Raw genomic sequence first — 14,034 nt, forward strand, 5'->3', positions numbered from 1 at the left:
ATGTCAGCAGCAGCTCTGTGTACATATGTACATAGAGGTACATTTTAAGATGAAGTGTCTTGTTGGTTCTCCACCACCAGCACTGGTCGAAGGCACGGCATCGCCATGAGCGACATAGCCATTGAATGAATTGCCCTAATGAATTGTGGAATGGCCAATCATTAAGCGGACGCGCTCGACTTCGATGGCATGCTTTCGATTTACTATAAAGGTATTATGCTACACGTTCCTTGTGTCGTCTTGACGCACTAATTCTGGGAGATTGGCCAAGAATGAGCGCATGCCACTATCGTATACCCAGTGACCCAAGTTGTCTACTAAGCGAGGCAGCAGCCATCAGCAGGTTTATTCTGGCACATACACAGTGGCTCAAGCTAGTAGTTAACTTGGGTCACAGGTATGTGAAAGAGGTTAGATACGAGCAGCATACTAATCGCGCTCATCAAGGACTGTAGAACAGGGGGGGCAGGGGGAGTCTAGAGTACGGAGTACGAAGCAGTCTACACTACGACATGTGAGGCGTAGGGAAAGAGGCGGTTTATGCTGCAGACACGTGTTAGAATTTTGTAAATCCTGCTCTAAACCTGCTGTCTGGCAGCTTTCCCACTGCGCCTCTAATTCAGTGACAAACTGTAGTGGTGGTCTCACGGAGAGAAAGAAAGAAACGGTCTCTTTAAAAAGAACACATGGTATTATATTATGGAGAAGTATAGACGGCATCTTTCAGAGCTTGGACACATTGGCTATCAATACAAAACTTTATATTGCATGCATTTAAACGAATAAGATACGTATTAAACATACCGGTACATGAAAAATACGAAAATAGAGAATAACTGCTACTTTCTGAAAACATAGATTCAAGGCTAGTTTAATACAGCTGCTCTAAAACTGATACGAGCATATTAGAGGTAGCTTCGTACTGTTGGAGAAGACGACGCCACCAATGGGGTGCGCACAATCCTCTGGCTGCTAGTCACTTCTGCACTTGGTCGGTGCAAAAGTTACGGGATCTCTTAGTACTGCCAGGAATGCAACTGGCAGGGCTTTTTCGGCTCTTCCTGCCGGATGTCTTCGAGCTCTCCGAGCTTGAACTCTTGAGCGCCTTTCCTTGAGTCTGCCGAACTAGGGTCCGCTTCATGTGGTCCACAGCCATTCTGGTGGAGTCCGAAGCTAGCCTGGTCACGATTCTCGCTTCCTCCACCACCGTATTGCGTGGCAGGGCACGGATGACACGCAGACAGGCGAACATGAACAGTCCGGTCACGGCAAAGAGTACGTCTTCGTGTCCGGTCGGCTTCAGCGCGAAAGTCAAGGACGCGCACATGGCCCCGACGCGTGAACTGGCGATCGCCCAACAGATTGCGCCTCCCCGCACGGCCGACGGGAACAACTCGAGCACGTATGTGTAACAGTGGATGGAAATCACACTTGACGCGCCCTGGGATAGCACGAGCAAGACCTTGGTGATAGTGCCGAGTCTGGCGCCGGCGGCGATACTCAGCGCGCATTGGATAATGCCCGTCAGCAGGAAGCAACTGGTAAGGACCGTAATAAGGGCGACGCCGGTCATCAAGAAGCGCATGACCGCGTACGTCAACAGCGTGACGACCACCGTGAGGCCCGGGATCCAGAATTCCCCCAAACGCGACGTCGAGAAAGCACTGACGTGAAAGACGAAGGATATGCAGAAGCAGACAGAGAACATGGCGAATGCTCGACGTCGGAGGGAGTGGCAGTCGATCAAGTCGTCTCTGTCTGCGCCTTCCTGACCCGTGCGTTTCTCGACCTGTTCCCTGAGCTTTCGCACGAGACAGGCGGTGGCCGCAAGCGGGAAGTTGTTCGTCTTGGCAGCCTGCATCATGACTGCTTCTGCCGCGTCGAGCCTTCCTTTCGCGACAAGCCAGCGGGGAGACTCTCGTGCTGCAGACAAAGCTGGGAGCAGAAAAGCCGTCGGAGCGAGGAGGATTTCCTGCTTCAGACGCCAGTCGACGACCATAGATGTGACGATGTCTTGCCAAACCTTGCCTATCGCCGCACTGACAACCGCCAGGAACAGGACCTGGTGCGGCCTGTGCGTGTGCGTCATGACCTCGAATGGAATCAGGAATGAAAAATCGCGTATGCGGCGACGCTGGCCCCGTTAAGCAAACGTGCCATGGCGTAACTCACGTAACTTGTAGCCACCATGGTCCACACCGTGCAGGTCACCACCGCCACGGCGGAGCCCACGAGCATGGCTCTCCTGCCGACGTAGTCCACGAAGGCGCCGAGCAGAATAAGCGAAATTGCAGAACCGGTATTGTGCAGGGTGACAAGGGCTGCCGGCAGGAAACGTCGGTGGCAAACCATATTCCAATAACTCACCGCACTGGTCTCGGCTGTCCGAACGTCGTAGTCCCACTCTTCACAGGGCGCATCGAGTGTGTCGTTGGTGTCGTCGAGCTCACGCTGGCCTAGGAAGCATCTGCTGTACCACCAGCCGGCCTCGGCAGGTCCAGCGCCAATCTTCCTATCTTGAATGGGACTGCTGGGGTCAGCGGGGGGCTTGCAGCGTTCGTAAACGCGGCAGCGGCTGAAGCGTCCGTTGGCCTCTGTCGGTATCGCAATATTCTTCCAATCGGCTGCAGAGATGTTGAAGCCGGCTGGCGGCTTGCACCAATGGTCGACGTCAGCGGTGAGGAGGGGCACCAAGGTGGTTTGGCTAGTAATCGAAAAGACTCCCAGAAGAATCAGAAGGAGCGTCCTCTTCTGGAAAGGCCCGTGGCCGAAGCCTTCTTCGCTGTCAAACGATTCACTTGTTCGTAGATCAACGCCGGCCAGCCGCTGTGGTAGAAAGAGGTCCATGTCCTGGCTGTGAGGGGCGGCAGTTGGGGTTTAGAAGCCTTGAACGAACTATATGTGAAGACTTCAGACGAGAGCTATCTGTATGGACCGACAGAAAGGAAGGCGTTTTTTTTCTTCTTCTTGAGCGCGCGCTGTTGGTTGTTTCCGTTGTCGCGTGCCCTTAGACGGGGTCCTCTTTTTTCATTACTGCTTACAGAAAGAAAAGTAGTTAATGTGCTTTAAACTTTCTTCTCTTGTGTTGTCAGAGAGAAAAAAATATATATTGATAGCTCCAGCTTCCAGGAATAAATAATGAATCTCATCAATGTCTATGTTTTTGTCTTTCACATGGCTTCGCAATCATGACAGGGCTAGTCGAAAGCCCGTTGTCGGTGATCACCATGTAGGTAGGAAAGAGATAGAAGGGAGTATACCGCAACCCGATTAAATCCAAACTTGAAGGCCCAACGCGTGATCGCACGTCAAAGTGCTTGGTTGTCGAAATGTTGGCTCCTGCAATCACCTTGTTCACGCTTTGCTCATCATCCTGGTTGCTTTTAGTGTTACTGCCCTGCACGCAGAGCCACGGCAGGGCAGCGGAACAAGCAAGCACCGAATAAAAAGTACTGGCATAGCTACTGGGAACCAAACGTCTCAGGAAATCTTGATTCTTGCTCCGTGATCTCAACGCAAAGGTCACGTGTTCGCTTGCCAAGGCTGGCTGCGAGACGTAATGCTCCCTCTAATAGTTTTCCTTCCTCCATTGGGATGACTATATGTCCCCAGAATGAGAAAGGTAGATGCAGAGACATGTTAGCCATACCTTGCACAGGAGTAAGAAATATGGGGATATAGGTATTAGGTGTAAGAAATGTGTGAAAATGCAAAAAGACGGAAATAATGAGCATTATAAGACTGTCACAGTTCTTAGGATTATCTATGATGCTCCATTGGACACACAGAAGGGATGTTACCCCTTATGACAATATTTTCTGAGTACATTCGCTGGAAAGCCGAGCCATGAGAAGAAAAGCCGTTTAAACCTTATTAGTCAGCGCGTCCAAAGATGTTTATTGAAGCCGTAATGAACGCCTGTTCGGGGAAATTTTTGAAGAAATTCTTTGTCCGTTTGGTTGGAGACAGTTGAATTGGAGGAAGGTAACCTCTTGCTGCCGCTATCTGCATGTGATCACATGCACTTTTTTGGCAATCAAAATTTAGTTAACTTTGGTGCCACCACGTGGCGTATTGACCTTAAACTATGCAAACTTCCCCGCGATGACGTAGTGATGTTGTCAAGTAAAAAAAAATTAAAGAATTTGAAGCTATTCCTGCGGCCTGAACTTCGCCCGAATGCTTGTCCCACAGGCGTTATCTCTGTTCCTGATAAAGAGTAGTCGCCTGCTGGCTCGAAATGACTTACGCTTAGAGTATTTAGTCGCGACTCGCGGAAACAGAGTGATGACTATTTCCGAACTTTTCAGAGGCTTCCCGAAAGACAGCCACGGTTCTATTCCTTTTAGACTAGGAAATCAGTTTGCAAGGATAATCGTCGGCAGCGCTCCGCGACACCTTTTCTTCAGTCGGAACGTATTCCGTATTTGTTGGTAAAACTTACCAACCGAATGTCGCACAAAGGCTATGAGACGCCGTTATGAACTGCTCTTGATTTTGACCTATCGGTTTCGTTAAGGTGCCCCAAATTATTTCCTAGTAAATTTTTCCCTCCGAACTCATGCGCTACTGCGGCAGCTGCCAACCGAGAAAGGATGTGCTTAATTTTTAAGCTAGACACATGAACAAGTCGGTTTTCCGGCTTGACGCTTAAGGCACTACAAAAGAATGGTGCAAACTGCGCCGTCATCCGTTAGCACGCTATGGCCGAAGCTGGTCACAATCGTACGTGACATTTACTGGCCAGCGGGTCAGTTACACCTTTGGGTATGATACATTACATGCAGTTAGGTCTTAGGCTACTGGAACGCCATTGTTATCCAGGTATGTTAAAAAGGACGGCTATTTAAGACGATTGGGCCGTTTTTCGTGGGATCTGTCTGTTCTCCACATTGTCTGCCATGCTTCCGTTCGACCTTTACAATGTAGCCGCAAAGTAGACTAGCATATATCGAAAACCACAAAGCTTGGCCACATACCCAATGGCAACGTGCACAACTCGTCACATTTACTTGCACTCGCGAGTTGAGCGACTGTCAAGAATAAAACTATGGAATGTTGGCAGTTGGAGGAAGGTGAGATTCGGCACAGGAAACAATTTGTTCGCATCCTTATCGCGCGAAGATCAGTATCAGCCGACGAAGAATGGATCATGGAGTTCAGTGTCTCTCATGTGATAGAGTGCATGTCCCCAATTTCAGCACCGACTCACAATGTAACTGAGGGCCAGGCATCTCGCTGATATGGGCAGTTTGCCAGTTACTCTACAGTTGTGAGGCACTAGCGTGTGCTACAAGACCTGCGGTGCCTCTGTTCAACGCGTGCCGATATTCTCACCTTATTTCGCACATATGGCTCCAGGTGAACTCCTTCCACAGTCAACCTATTTGTCCCGAAATTCGGCCGCCCTGTCAACGTTGAGTTTTTATCTTTAACCAGACAAATTTAGTTGTCCTGAGATATCCAGCGGTTACAACATTGCCATGACGCCCGCAATTTTGTTGGCCTCGGTTCATAATTATTGAGATTTTAAACGCGTAAGGATTTATATGCCACTGTACCTAACGAGGAAACCCGTCCGTCAGTGTGACGCTCCGTCCGTCCGCCACGTAAGACGTTCGCTTTCAAGATAGGGCCCGCAGCAGCGAATGAATTGACCTTCGTTCTGCCTCTCGCTTCAACGCGAACTAAGCGGCGAGAACGCAGCGCGAACGAAGCTATCAACACTCGGTGTGCCGTGTCCCCATCACAGGCCGCTTACAATATAGCACCCACGCGGCCGCGCCATATGCAGCCGACACTGAAGTACGGCTGAACACGGTTGATGATGGTCCCTGTCGCCGCAGCGCTGTCGTTTATACTGTTCGGATCAATTTTCACAACATTGATAATGACACCAGGCTTGTGTGGAGATGAGCAAGTGGCACAATGCTCACTCACACATAGACAACTCCCAGAGGGGTTTCTGCGTAAATATTTTATAAGCGTTGTAACCATAGCACGCCCCCGGACCGCGCTACTAAAAAATTCATTTTCCTGAGGGCTTCTGCAGCTTTCTGCCTTCTTTCTCGTCATCACCTGACTGAATTAACCATCGAGTCTAGCATTTTTTGATGGCCACACTCCCACGTAAGTCCTCAATGATCCGACGGCTATGGGACTAAAGCCGTTTAAAGTCAAGTTTATCGTGGACACTGCATCCCTTTCTTCCACTTCGAATTAAACTACTCCATTACGGAGCGCGATACCGAAGCGTAGGATTTTCTAAAGTATGTCGTTATTTGCTGGCAAACAATCGCGCGTAGTCATGCGTCATTGCATCCTTACGGGATTTCATCACTGCGAGACTCTGGTGGCCGACTGAGTCAGTCTGCTTAGTGCCTTCAGGAGTAATTTTAACCGGTTTCCAAAACGCTAAATTTCTATCCAGTTTGCCGCATACCTACAATACTGTTTTTTTCCAGCCTAGTCATTGATTGCGCCCTCAACAACTTTACTGCGAAGGTGCTTCTTTTTTACTACACTGTAGTAAGGGGTGAAATCGTTTTCGACTTCTGTTTATTTCGTAATGCCATATTCTTCCAATCGTATGTAATTTACACAGCGTACTAGGGCACCCTCAAATGTAATGTTTTCGCTTTTCTCGATAGCACACCCTCATTCTGATGCAAATGATCAATATAACTTGAACTCATTTCCTCAGCACTAAACAAAGAATAAAAACGCTGTCGTCTTTTTCAACATCAACAAGGGCCGTAGTACTCAACCTTCTGACGCCTTCATTCACAAGCCTGCTTTTTTGCAGTCTGTGATCTTGTACCGTGGAAACGTCCTCCTGATGCCTCTGATATGAAGTTGTTATCCGCGAGCACCCAAGATAAACCGTCATCACACAACTCCATGATGGTTTGGTGACAGGCGACCATGGTATGTCACGCATGCATACGACCAAGCTGATTCTTATGGCTTGGTACATGCTGTTCTGTATGCTCTGTACAAGATGTTCTGTATGCTCTTCCACAACACCCAGGAGTTGGCTCGTCCAGGATGAGATATTGGCAATGGATCCCTCACTGGCTCGCGTTCTTCCGGCGACGCTTGCCGCGTGCACAGATTTCCGTGTGAAGGATGCAGTGGTCGCTTCCCAGAGTTTCGCCGGTGTTCGTCCAGGCGTAGTCTTTCGTGTGGACGACGAACGTCAGGACCCGGGTCGGTGAGGACCAACCAACCTCGGCTGCCGATTCTGGTGAGGGCGGTGATATCGTTGTTTAGCGTGAGGCCCAATTCTTGCGCGCCATCTGCTAGATATCTACCCAAGCGGGTGTCGCCCTGGTATACCCACAAGGTATGACCGGCATTAAAGACCCCAGCGACGAGCAGGGGAAGTCGCGGCTGACTTTGAGGGCCGAGCGAAAAAGCGTTGCATACGCTGCATACGCAGCGATGTATACGTTGAGGACGAATAGGCTGGGATCTGACGTGTGCGTCGGGATGATTTTCACGAAAACGAGGAGGATGCCCGAGGGAGGAGAAGTTTCGATGTGGTGGATCGCCGCGACCTGTTCTCGGTGAACGAGCGTAGTGACATTCTTGGTGTTGTTTCGGCAGTGGAAAACCCGGTAAAAGGAGAGGCCGGCTTCCATGTTGACTTCTTGTAGCGCTATGATATCAGGTTGGTAGGATTCTTGCTGTGCCACGTTATTAACATGCTGGCGAAAGTTGGCGTTCTTCTTTTTCAATCCGTGGCAGTTCCACTGCCAAACACGATAGGTGTTATTGCTTGTTCGAGCCATGTCGATTGTGGGGGAGTGTGTGGACGGCCAGGTCCAGGCGGGAAGGGCGGAGGACAGCCGCTGCGCTGACTGGTGCCGCCTGTGGGACGAGCGCGGGGTGAGGGAAAGTCTTCTCCGGCTGGACGGGCGCTAATTTTGGGATGCATTGTGCGATTTGTGCGACCTGAGCGGCTTGCTTTCTGTGGTTTTGTTCGAGTGCCGTCATGTGATTCTGTAACTGCTGGAAGCGTTCAAAAATCACAGGGAGGACGGCGTCCATAGCCGACTTGACCGCGCGTTCAACGTGTTGCTATACGCATTTCATTAGGTCTGCGTCCTCAATTAGGGCTGGAGTGGGAGTCCCGTGAATGAGGCTGGCTTTGCGTTTATACAGTGGACCCTGGTCGTCATAATTGGACGTAACGAGGTGGGAGGGGTGTCAGTCGGTGCCGCTTGAAGTGTTGAACGTGAGGATGCAATCAGTTCCTTGCAGGACCAAGGGAACCGGGCCAAAAACTCGAGATTGCGGAGCCCGTTCTGCATGCGTGCCCACAGAAGCGCCTTCTATAATGGAGGGTGTGTGTGGGCTTTAATTTAACTTTCAGGTCATTTTCGTTGTCCCGTGTTTTGTTGCCAGTTACCTTACGGACGCTCGAGGCGTGTTTGCGCCATCGCCGTTGGTGTTGTGTGCTGTCACGGTATCGAGGCGCACCAGGGTTAGAAGGCATCCAGATAACGCGCAGTGCCGTCTGGCTGACCAAAAGAAGCAATCGCCGAAACCGAGTCCACGCAACCGTCACGCTGCGCTTAAGCGGCTCCGCCGAAACCAGCGCAGCGTTCTCTGGCTTCTGCTGCTGGCATGAGCGCTGTGGGCATGTACCTCCATGCTGTGAGTGGAACGCGTAGTACGAAAGGTCGACTTAAACTAATCGAACCATCTCTTTTGCGCCATCGAGAGCCAGTGATTTCCTCCTCCTGTCTCGTATCGTCCCCCGCTGGGATAACTCATGCAAGGCCGTTGGCATGGCCGCTCATCGTGCCATCGATATAATAATAATAATAATAATAATAATAATAATAATAATAATAATAATAATAATAATAATAATAATAATAATAATGGGTCTACATGTACCAAACAGGACATGACACTCCAAGCCACTCTTTCTTGTTGCACTGTGCCTGGCAGAAGATGGAAGATAGAAGAAGAAGCACGCTAATAATACTGTGTTACATCACATGATTATGCTGAATGTCAACAAAAATTTGAGAAGACGTCCACAAGAAATGGAAAATAATAAATCCAGCATTGAAGAAATTACAACGTATAACTCAAATAATATAGTTACAATCAGTAAATATTAATGAAAATTGCTCAGAAATACTCCGTCAGAAAGGAGTGATTAAATGATGCTTCGCACAGAGTTTAACGTATCGAGATATAAGAACTTAAACGACCAAAGCAGGTAACGCTTCTAGGGTGTAGAAAATGCAGGATTATGCATTTTAACTTCCGCACCAGAACATGGCGGACAAAGAAATAACTAGACCAGATGTGCCTGCAAATGACAATGTGCATATAACATTTAATACGACGAGCAAGAAAGTATTTGCGATCCAGGGAAGGCAGGGGCTTCTAGAGGAGCTTAGCTGAAGTTAACATGGAAATACTTGAAGGTTGTGGCGCTTAGGTAATCTGCCTCTTATCACTATCATCATTGTAGTCATCGTCATCACCAGTCCATTTACGCACACTGGCGGAGAAAAGAACTTCCTGCAGATCTCCAAATACTCCTGACGTGCGGCTACGAAACCCTTACAGTGTTCAGAAGTGTCCTAATTTCAACGATCGACCGAATTCTCTGCATGGGTTAGCCCGAGAAGCCTGCGTTTTTGGTGCGGTGAAGTGAGTAAAGCGCTGCACGGGCCCGGGCCGACCTCCGGGCCCTCCGAAGCGTGTTTTAGCAGGCACGTGCAGTACTGTAATCGCGAGAAGCAACAGACCTACAAAGCCAGACGCCGTGGTTTCGTAATTTGCTAAAATTTTCTGTTTCCATTCTTTGTCTCCAATTCACCACCTTTCTTTCTCCCACTATCTTTTTCTGGAATCCTATTTTTCCATTTACACTTTACATTAACCTGTCGCAGATTGCCAACTTTATTGACCTCTTCCTCCATTCAATGAGTCCGCTTTTGAGGTACACATATTTTGTTCGCCCTAGCCGCCGATTAATGTTCACCAGTGTTCCCGCGTTTCCTGAAAACTAATTTTGCTCTGCGCTTTTCTCACTCCAAAGGAGACCCAACCCCTATCTCCCTGCATTGCCTCATTTGTTATTTTGGCTAACGTCTAGACATCACTACTCGCCGATCGCCATCGCGTAGTCCAAAAGGACGTCAAATGTTCTGCCGTGCCACGGAGAAGCTAACTTCACAGACGCAATGCCGACTTTTTTTTTCTTCGGTGCCACTAACATCGCAATGCGGCGCTAGTGAGAAGCGAGCGTGCGTTTCATCCATCGGCTCCGTAATCGGAGGATATCGGTGGTGTCCTCTCGTTTTACGTGGTGGTGTGCAATGAGCCACGTCATAATGGCACAACTTTTGTGCTAGCAGAGTCCTCTGTTCTAGTAAGACCAGTCGAAGGGCGGCAGAATAAGCAAACCGCGTGGAAAGCGACAAAACCTTTTTGTAAAAGGTAAAATTGTTCGAGAAGCTGCTGCAGCTTGAATTATTGTCGGCTCGCAGATTTGCTTCCACTGAAGCGGTGCTTTGGTTTGCGCGAGAGAGAATTGTAAAATTCGTTTTATATAAAACGCGCGTGCCTAAAGTTGAACAACTTTTCAGTGTATATATCTCTACCGCATTGATCGGACAGCGCAGTTGCCATGAACGACGGTTTGCGATCACTGACGCTTTGCCAACGGTCGCTAGCGTGCCCACAGGGCGCAAAAGAAGAATTTCCCTTCCCGACGATTGTTCTACAGTGCCACTTTCTTCGCGCAACGTGCCTCTCTTACGTCAGGGTACGCAACTGCGGCAAGGCCTTCAATTCCTCCATGGTGTGTGATCCGCACTGCAGTAAACCTTACAATGCCGAGACTTCAGAGAAAGTCTAACTTGCCGTCATCCGCCTTCAAGCAACTAAGCTTACTCCTCTTGTACGAGAAATGCAGCGACTGCACACACGTCTATACCGACAGCTTAACTACATCAACCAGTTGCAGTGGTGCTGTAAACTATACAAACCAGGTGAACAACAGAATAGTTCAAGACTTCTCGTATCACTACGTCTACAGATACAGAGCTCGCGGCTCTCCGCAGTGCACTTCATGAGATTAATAGATAGAGTTATGGTAAATTGACAGTCATCTGCGGTTCAAGGCCCGCCTTACAATGTTTGGAGTCGTTTCTCCGACATGGAACTCATGACTGTGGTGTTCTTCCAGGCAGGCAGGAACCAGGCGGTTGCAGGGACAGTACGCAAAGGGAATTGCTTTATTCCATTGACAAGGTGACTTTCGAGCCCCAGCACAGCTGGGCCGCCGGCTGTGATAAGCTGGGAAGAAGTGCGCCGGATACGCTCAGCGCCGCGGTATATAAGCTCTTATCAATGGGGCGTGTCGCAGTAGCGCACGTGTAGGTTATCGGTAGACGTGCAGTCACTACACTCCCCCCTTCTTATTGTAGTTCGGCCGCATACACTGAAACAAAAAGTAGTTCATGGCACATAGCGGTCTGGAGGGCGCCGCTGCCTTGCAGGATAACGCCGCTCTGCCGTGGCTGGAAGAGAAGACGAAGCTGGCTGCACCGGGTCGCGGCTGTCGGGTCGCGGCTGCTCGGGGTCGTCTCGCTGTTCAGGGATGTACGGTAAGTCCATATCCCTGGCTTGAATTATGTGGTTCTGGTGGCGCTTCCAGGCAAACACACCTCCACCGGTCTCCACATGAACTCTGTATGAAACAGATCCAGTCCGCCCTAACACAATTCCAGGCAACCACTTTGCACCGCGTCGGAAATTTCGCACAAGAACACTTTCACCCACAGCGAATTCACGTGCGCGCTGCTTGCGACGCACTGTCTCGACGAACTGCCGCGTCGAAACCTTCTGCTGCAGCGAGGGCTTGACGGCATCTAGACGGGTGCGGAGTCTACGCTGTAGCAGGAGAGTGGCCGGCGCCTCGCCCGTGTTGGCATGTGGAGTGTTCCTGTAAGACAACAAAAACTCTTCCAACGTGGTGCCTAAGCTCGCGGCAGTACTTTTCCGCAGTGCCGCTTTCAAAGTTTGGACAAATCGTTCAGCTTGTCCATTACTGCTCGGATGGTAGGCTGACGTCCTTACATGGCGCGTGCCAATGCTCTGAAGGTAGTTTGAAAACACAGCTGAGATGAACTGCGGTCCATTGTCAGATACCACAACTTCAGGGTAACCAAGCCTGCAGAAGATTCCGTGGAGACGGTTTACTGTGTTTTCCGCGGACGTGTCTCGCATTTGGCACACCTCCGGCCACTTGGAGTGAGCGTCGACCACATCCAGGAACATGGCGCCCTTGAAAGGTCCTGCAAAATCTATATGCAGACGTTCCCATGGTCTGGTTGGCCATGCCCACGGGTGCAAAGGAGCCGGGCAAGGCATCGCGCGTTGAGTTAAACAGGGGTTGCAAGAACGCACTTGAGTCTCAATGTCGCGATCGATGCCTGGCCACCACACGTAACTACGTGCTAGTTCTTTCATCCGAACAATTCCAGGATGTCCCTGGTGCAATTCTTCGAGCATCTGCGACTGGTGTTTCCGAGGAATAACGACACGCATTCCAAGAAGAAGACACCCTAGCTGTGCAGAAAGTTCACAGCGTCTGTGAAAAAACGGCTTAATTTCTTCACTCACGATGGTCTCAGGCCAACCGTTCATTACGTGCTGCATGACTATCTTTAGAATCGGTTCTCGGGCCGTTTCGCGTGCCACATCGCGACAGTTAATTGGCAAGGACTGCATGCGTAGGAGATAAAACTGGTCATCCGAGCATTCTTCACTTTCACTTGGCAGAGGCAATCGAGATAAGCAATCTGTTTCGGCGTTTTGACTCGATGGCTTATACTTCAAAGTAAAATTGTAAGCAGACAGAACTAAAGCACAGCGTTGCTGTCTAGCTGCGTCAACAGTTGGTATTCCTATCTTGGGACCGAAAATTGTCTGCAAGGGTTTGTGGTCAGTAACGAGAACAAATGAACGGCCGAAAAGATAGTAGTGGAAACGTTTGACGGCGAAAACTAGTACGAGCGCCTCTTTTTCCAGCTGACTATAATTGACCTCCACTGAAGATAAGGTACGTGATGCGTACGCAACCGGATGGCACTGACCATTTGGCTCCACATGAGAGATGAGAGCTCCTATACCGTATGCCGATGCATCACACGACAGTTGCAGGGGCGCACTGGGGTCGTAGTGAGCGAGAACCGGTGGCTGCGACAGCAGCTGCTTGATATGCGAGAAGGCTGTTTCGCACTCGTCACTCCAGGCCCAGGGAACATCGAGTCGCAGTAATCTGTTTAGGGGTAAAACGACGTTTGACAGGTTAGGAACAAACTTTCCATAGTAGTTTATCAAGCCCAACAGTGAATGCAATTGCTGCTTGTCCGTGGAACGCGGAGCCTTTGCGATGGCTTCTAGCTTGTCAGTTGCCGGTTCAATTCCGTGCGCGCTAATGACATGTCCCATGTACTGCAACTTGTCTTTGAAAAACTCGCATTTTTCTTTCTTTACCCTGATGCCTCTGTCTGATAACTGTCTCAATACCGCCTCCAAATTCTTTAGGTGCTCCTGTTCAGTCTTTCCGGTGACCATGATGTCATCGATGTAACAAGTAACTCCGTCAAGGCCCTTCAGAATATTATCCATGATCTTCTGAAAGATCGCCGGCACTGAGGCGATGCCAAAAGGCAAGCGGTTAACAACATGTAAGGCCTTGGACGTGTTCAAGGTCAGGTATGCTTTGGATTCTTCGTCCATTTCGACTTGCTGATAAGCCCGACTTAAATCAATTTTGGAGAATTTCTGACCGCCAGCTAATGCTGCCAAAAGCTCACCCAGCTTTGGAAGCGGCTAAGTTTCTACATCTAGGATTGGGTTCAGCGTGAGTTTGTAATCTCCACAGATTCTAATCGACCCGTCGCTCTTTACTACGGGAACAATTGGCGTAGAATACTTGCTACTGGTGACACGAGAAATGATTCTCAACTTCTCGAGCTTTTCCAATTCAGC

General features: G+C 49.6%; 3 protein-coding genes across 4 annotated transcripts in view; 1 reads left to right on the forward strand and 2 right to left on the reverse strand.

Annotated features, from left to right (window-relative positions):
• Positions 1-976: 976 nt before the first annotated feature.
• On the reverse strand, positions 977-2,089 carry LOC126519028 (solute carrier family 22 member 13-like). Its single transcript, XM_050168639.1, has one exon. The coding sequence runs from the start codon at positions 2,087-2,089 to the stop codon at positions 977-979; it is 1,113 nt and encodes a 370-aa protein (XP_050024596.1).
• A 14-nt stretch (positions 2,090-2,103) lies between these two features.
• LOC126519027 (solute carrier family 22 member 7-like) lies at positions 2,104-2,847 on the reverse strand. Its single transcript, XM_050168637.1, has one exon. The coding sequence runs from the start codon at positions 2,845-2,847 to the stop codon at positions 2,104-2,106; it is 744 nt and encodes a 247-aa protein (XP_050024594.1).
• An 8,581-nt stretch (positions 2,848-11,428) lies between these two features.
• Positions 11,429-14,034, forward strand: part of LOC126519128 (uncharacterized) — a 236,007-nt gene continuing 233,401 nt past the window's right edge. The window contains exon 1 of one of the 2 annotated variants that reach the window (XM_055065250.1): positions 11,429-11,642. In XM_055065250.1, coding sequence (XP_054921225.1) covers positions 11,496-11,642 — 147 coding nt within the window. In that variant the 5' untranslated portion in view covers positions 11,429-11,495. The remainder of the gene's footprint in view (positions 11,643-14,034) is intronic. The other variant, XR_008610022.2, reaches the window with a different exon arrangement.

Source organism: Dermacentor andersoni, chromosome 10, assembly GCF_023375885.2.
Source record: "Dermacentor andersoni chromosome 10, qqDerAnde1_hic_scaffold, whole genome shotgun sequence".
NCBI classification, from domain to species: domain Eukaryota; kingdom Metazoa; phylum Arthropoda; class Arachnida; order Ixodida; family Ixodidae; genus Dermacentor; species Dermacentor andersoni.

Coding starts and splice junctions, on each gene's coding strand:
- LOC126519028 (XM_050168639.1), bottom strand. CDS start 2,089: ATGACGCACACGCACAGGCCGCACCAGGTCCTGTTCCTGGCGGTTGTC.
- LOC126519027 (XM_050168637.1), bottom strand. CDS start 2,847: ATGGACCTCTTTCTACCACAGCGGCTGGCCGGCGTTGATCTACGAACA.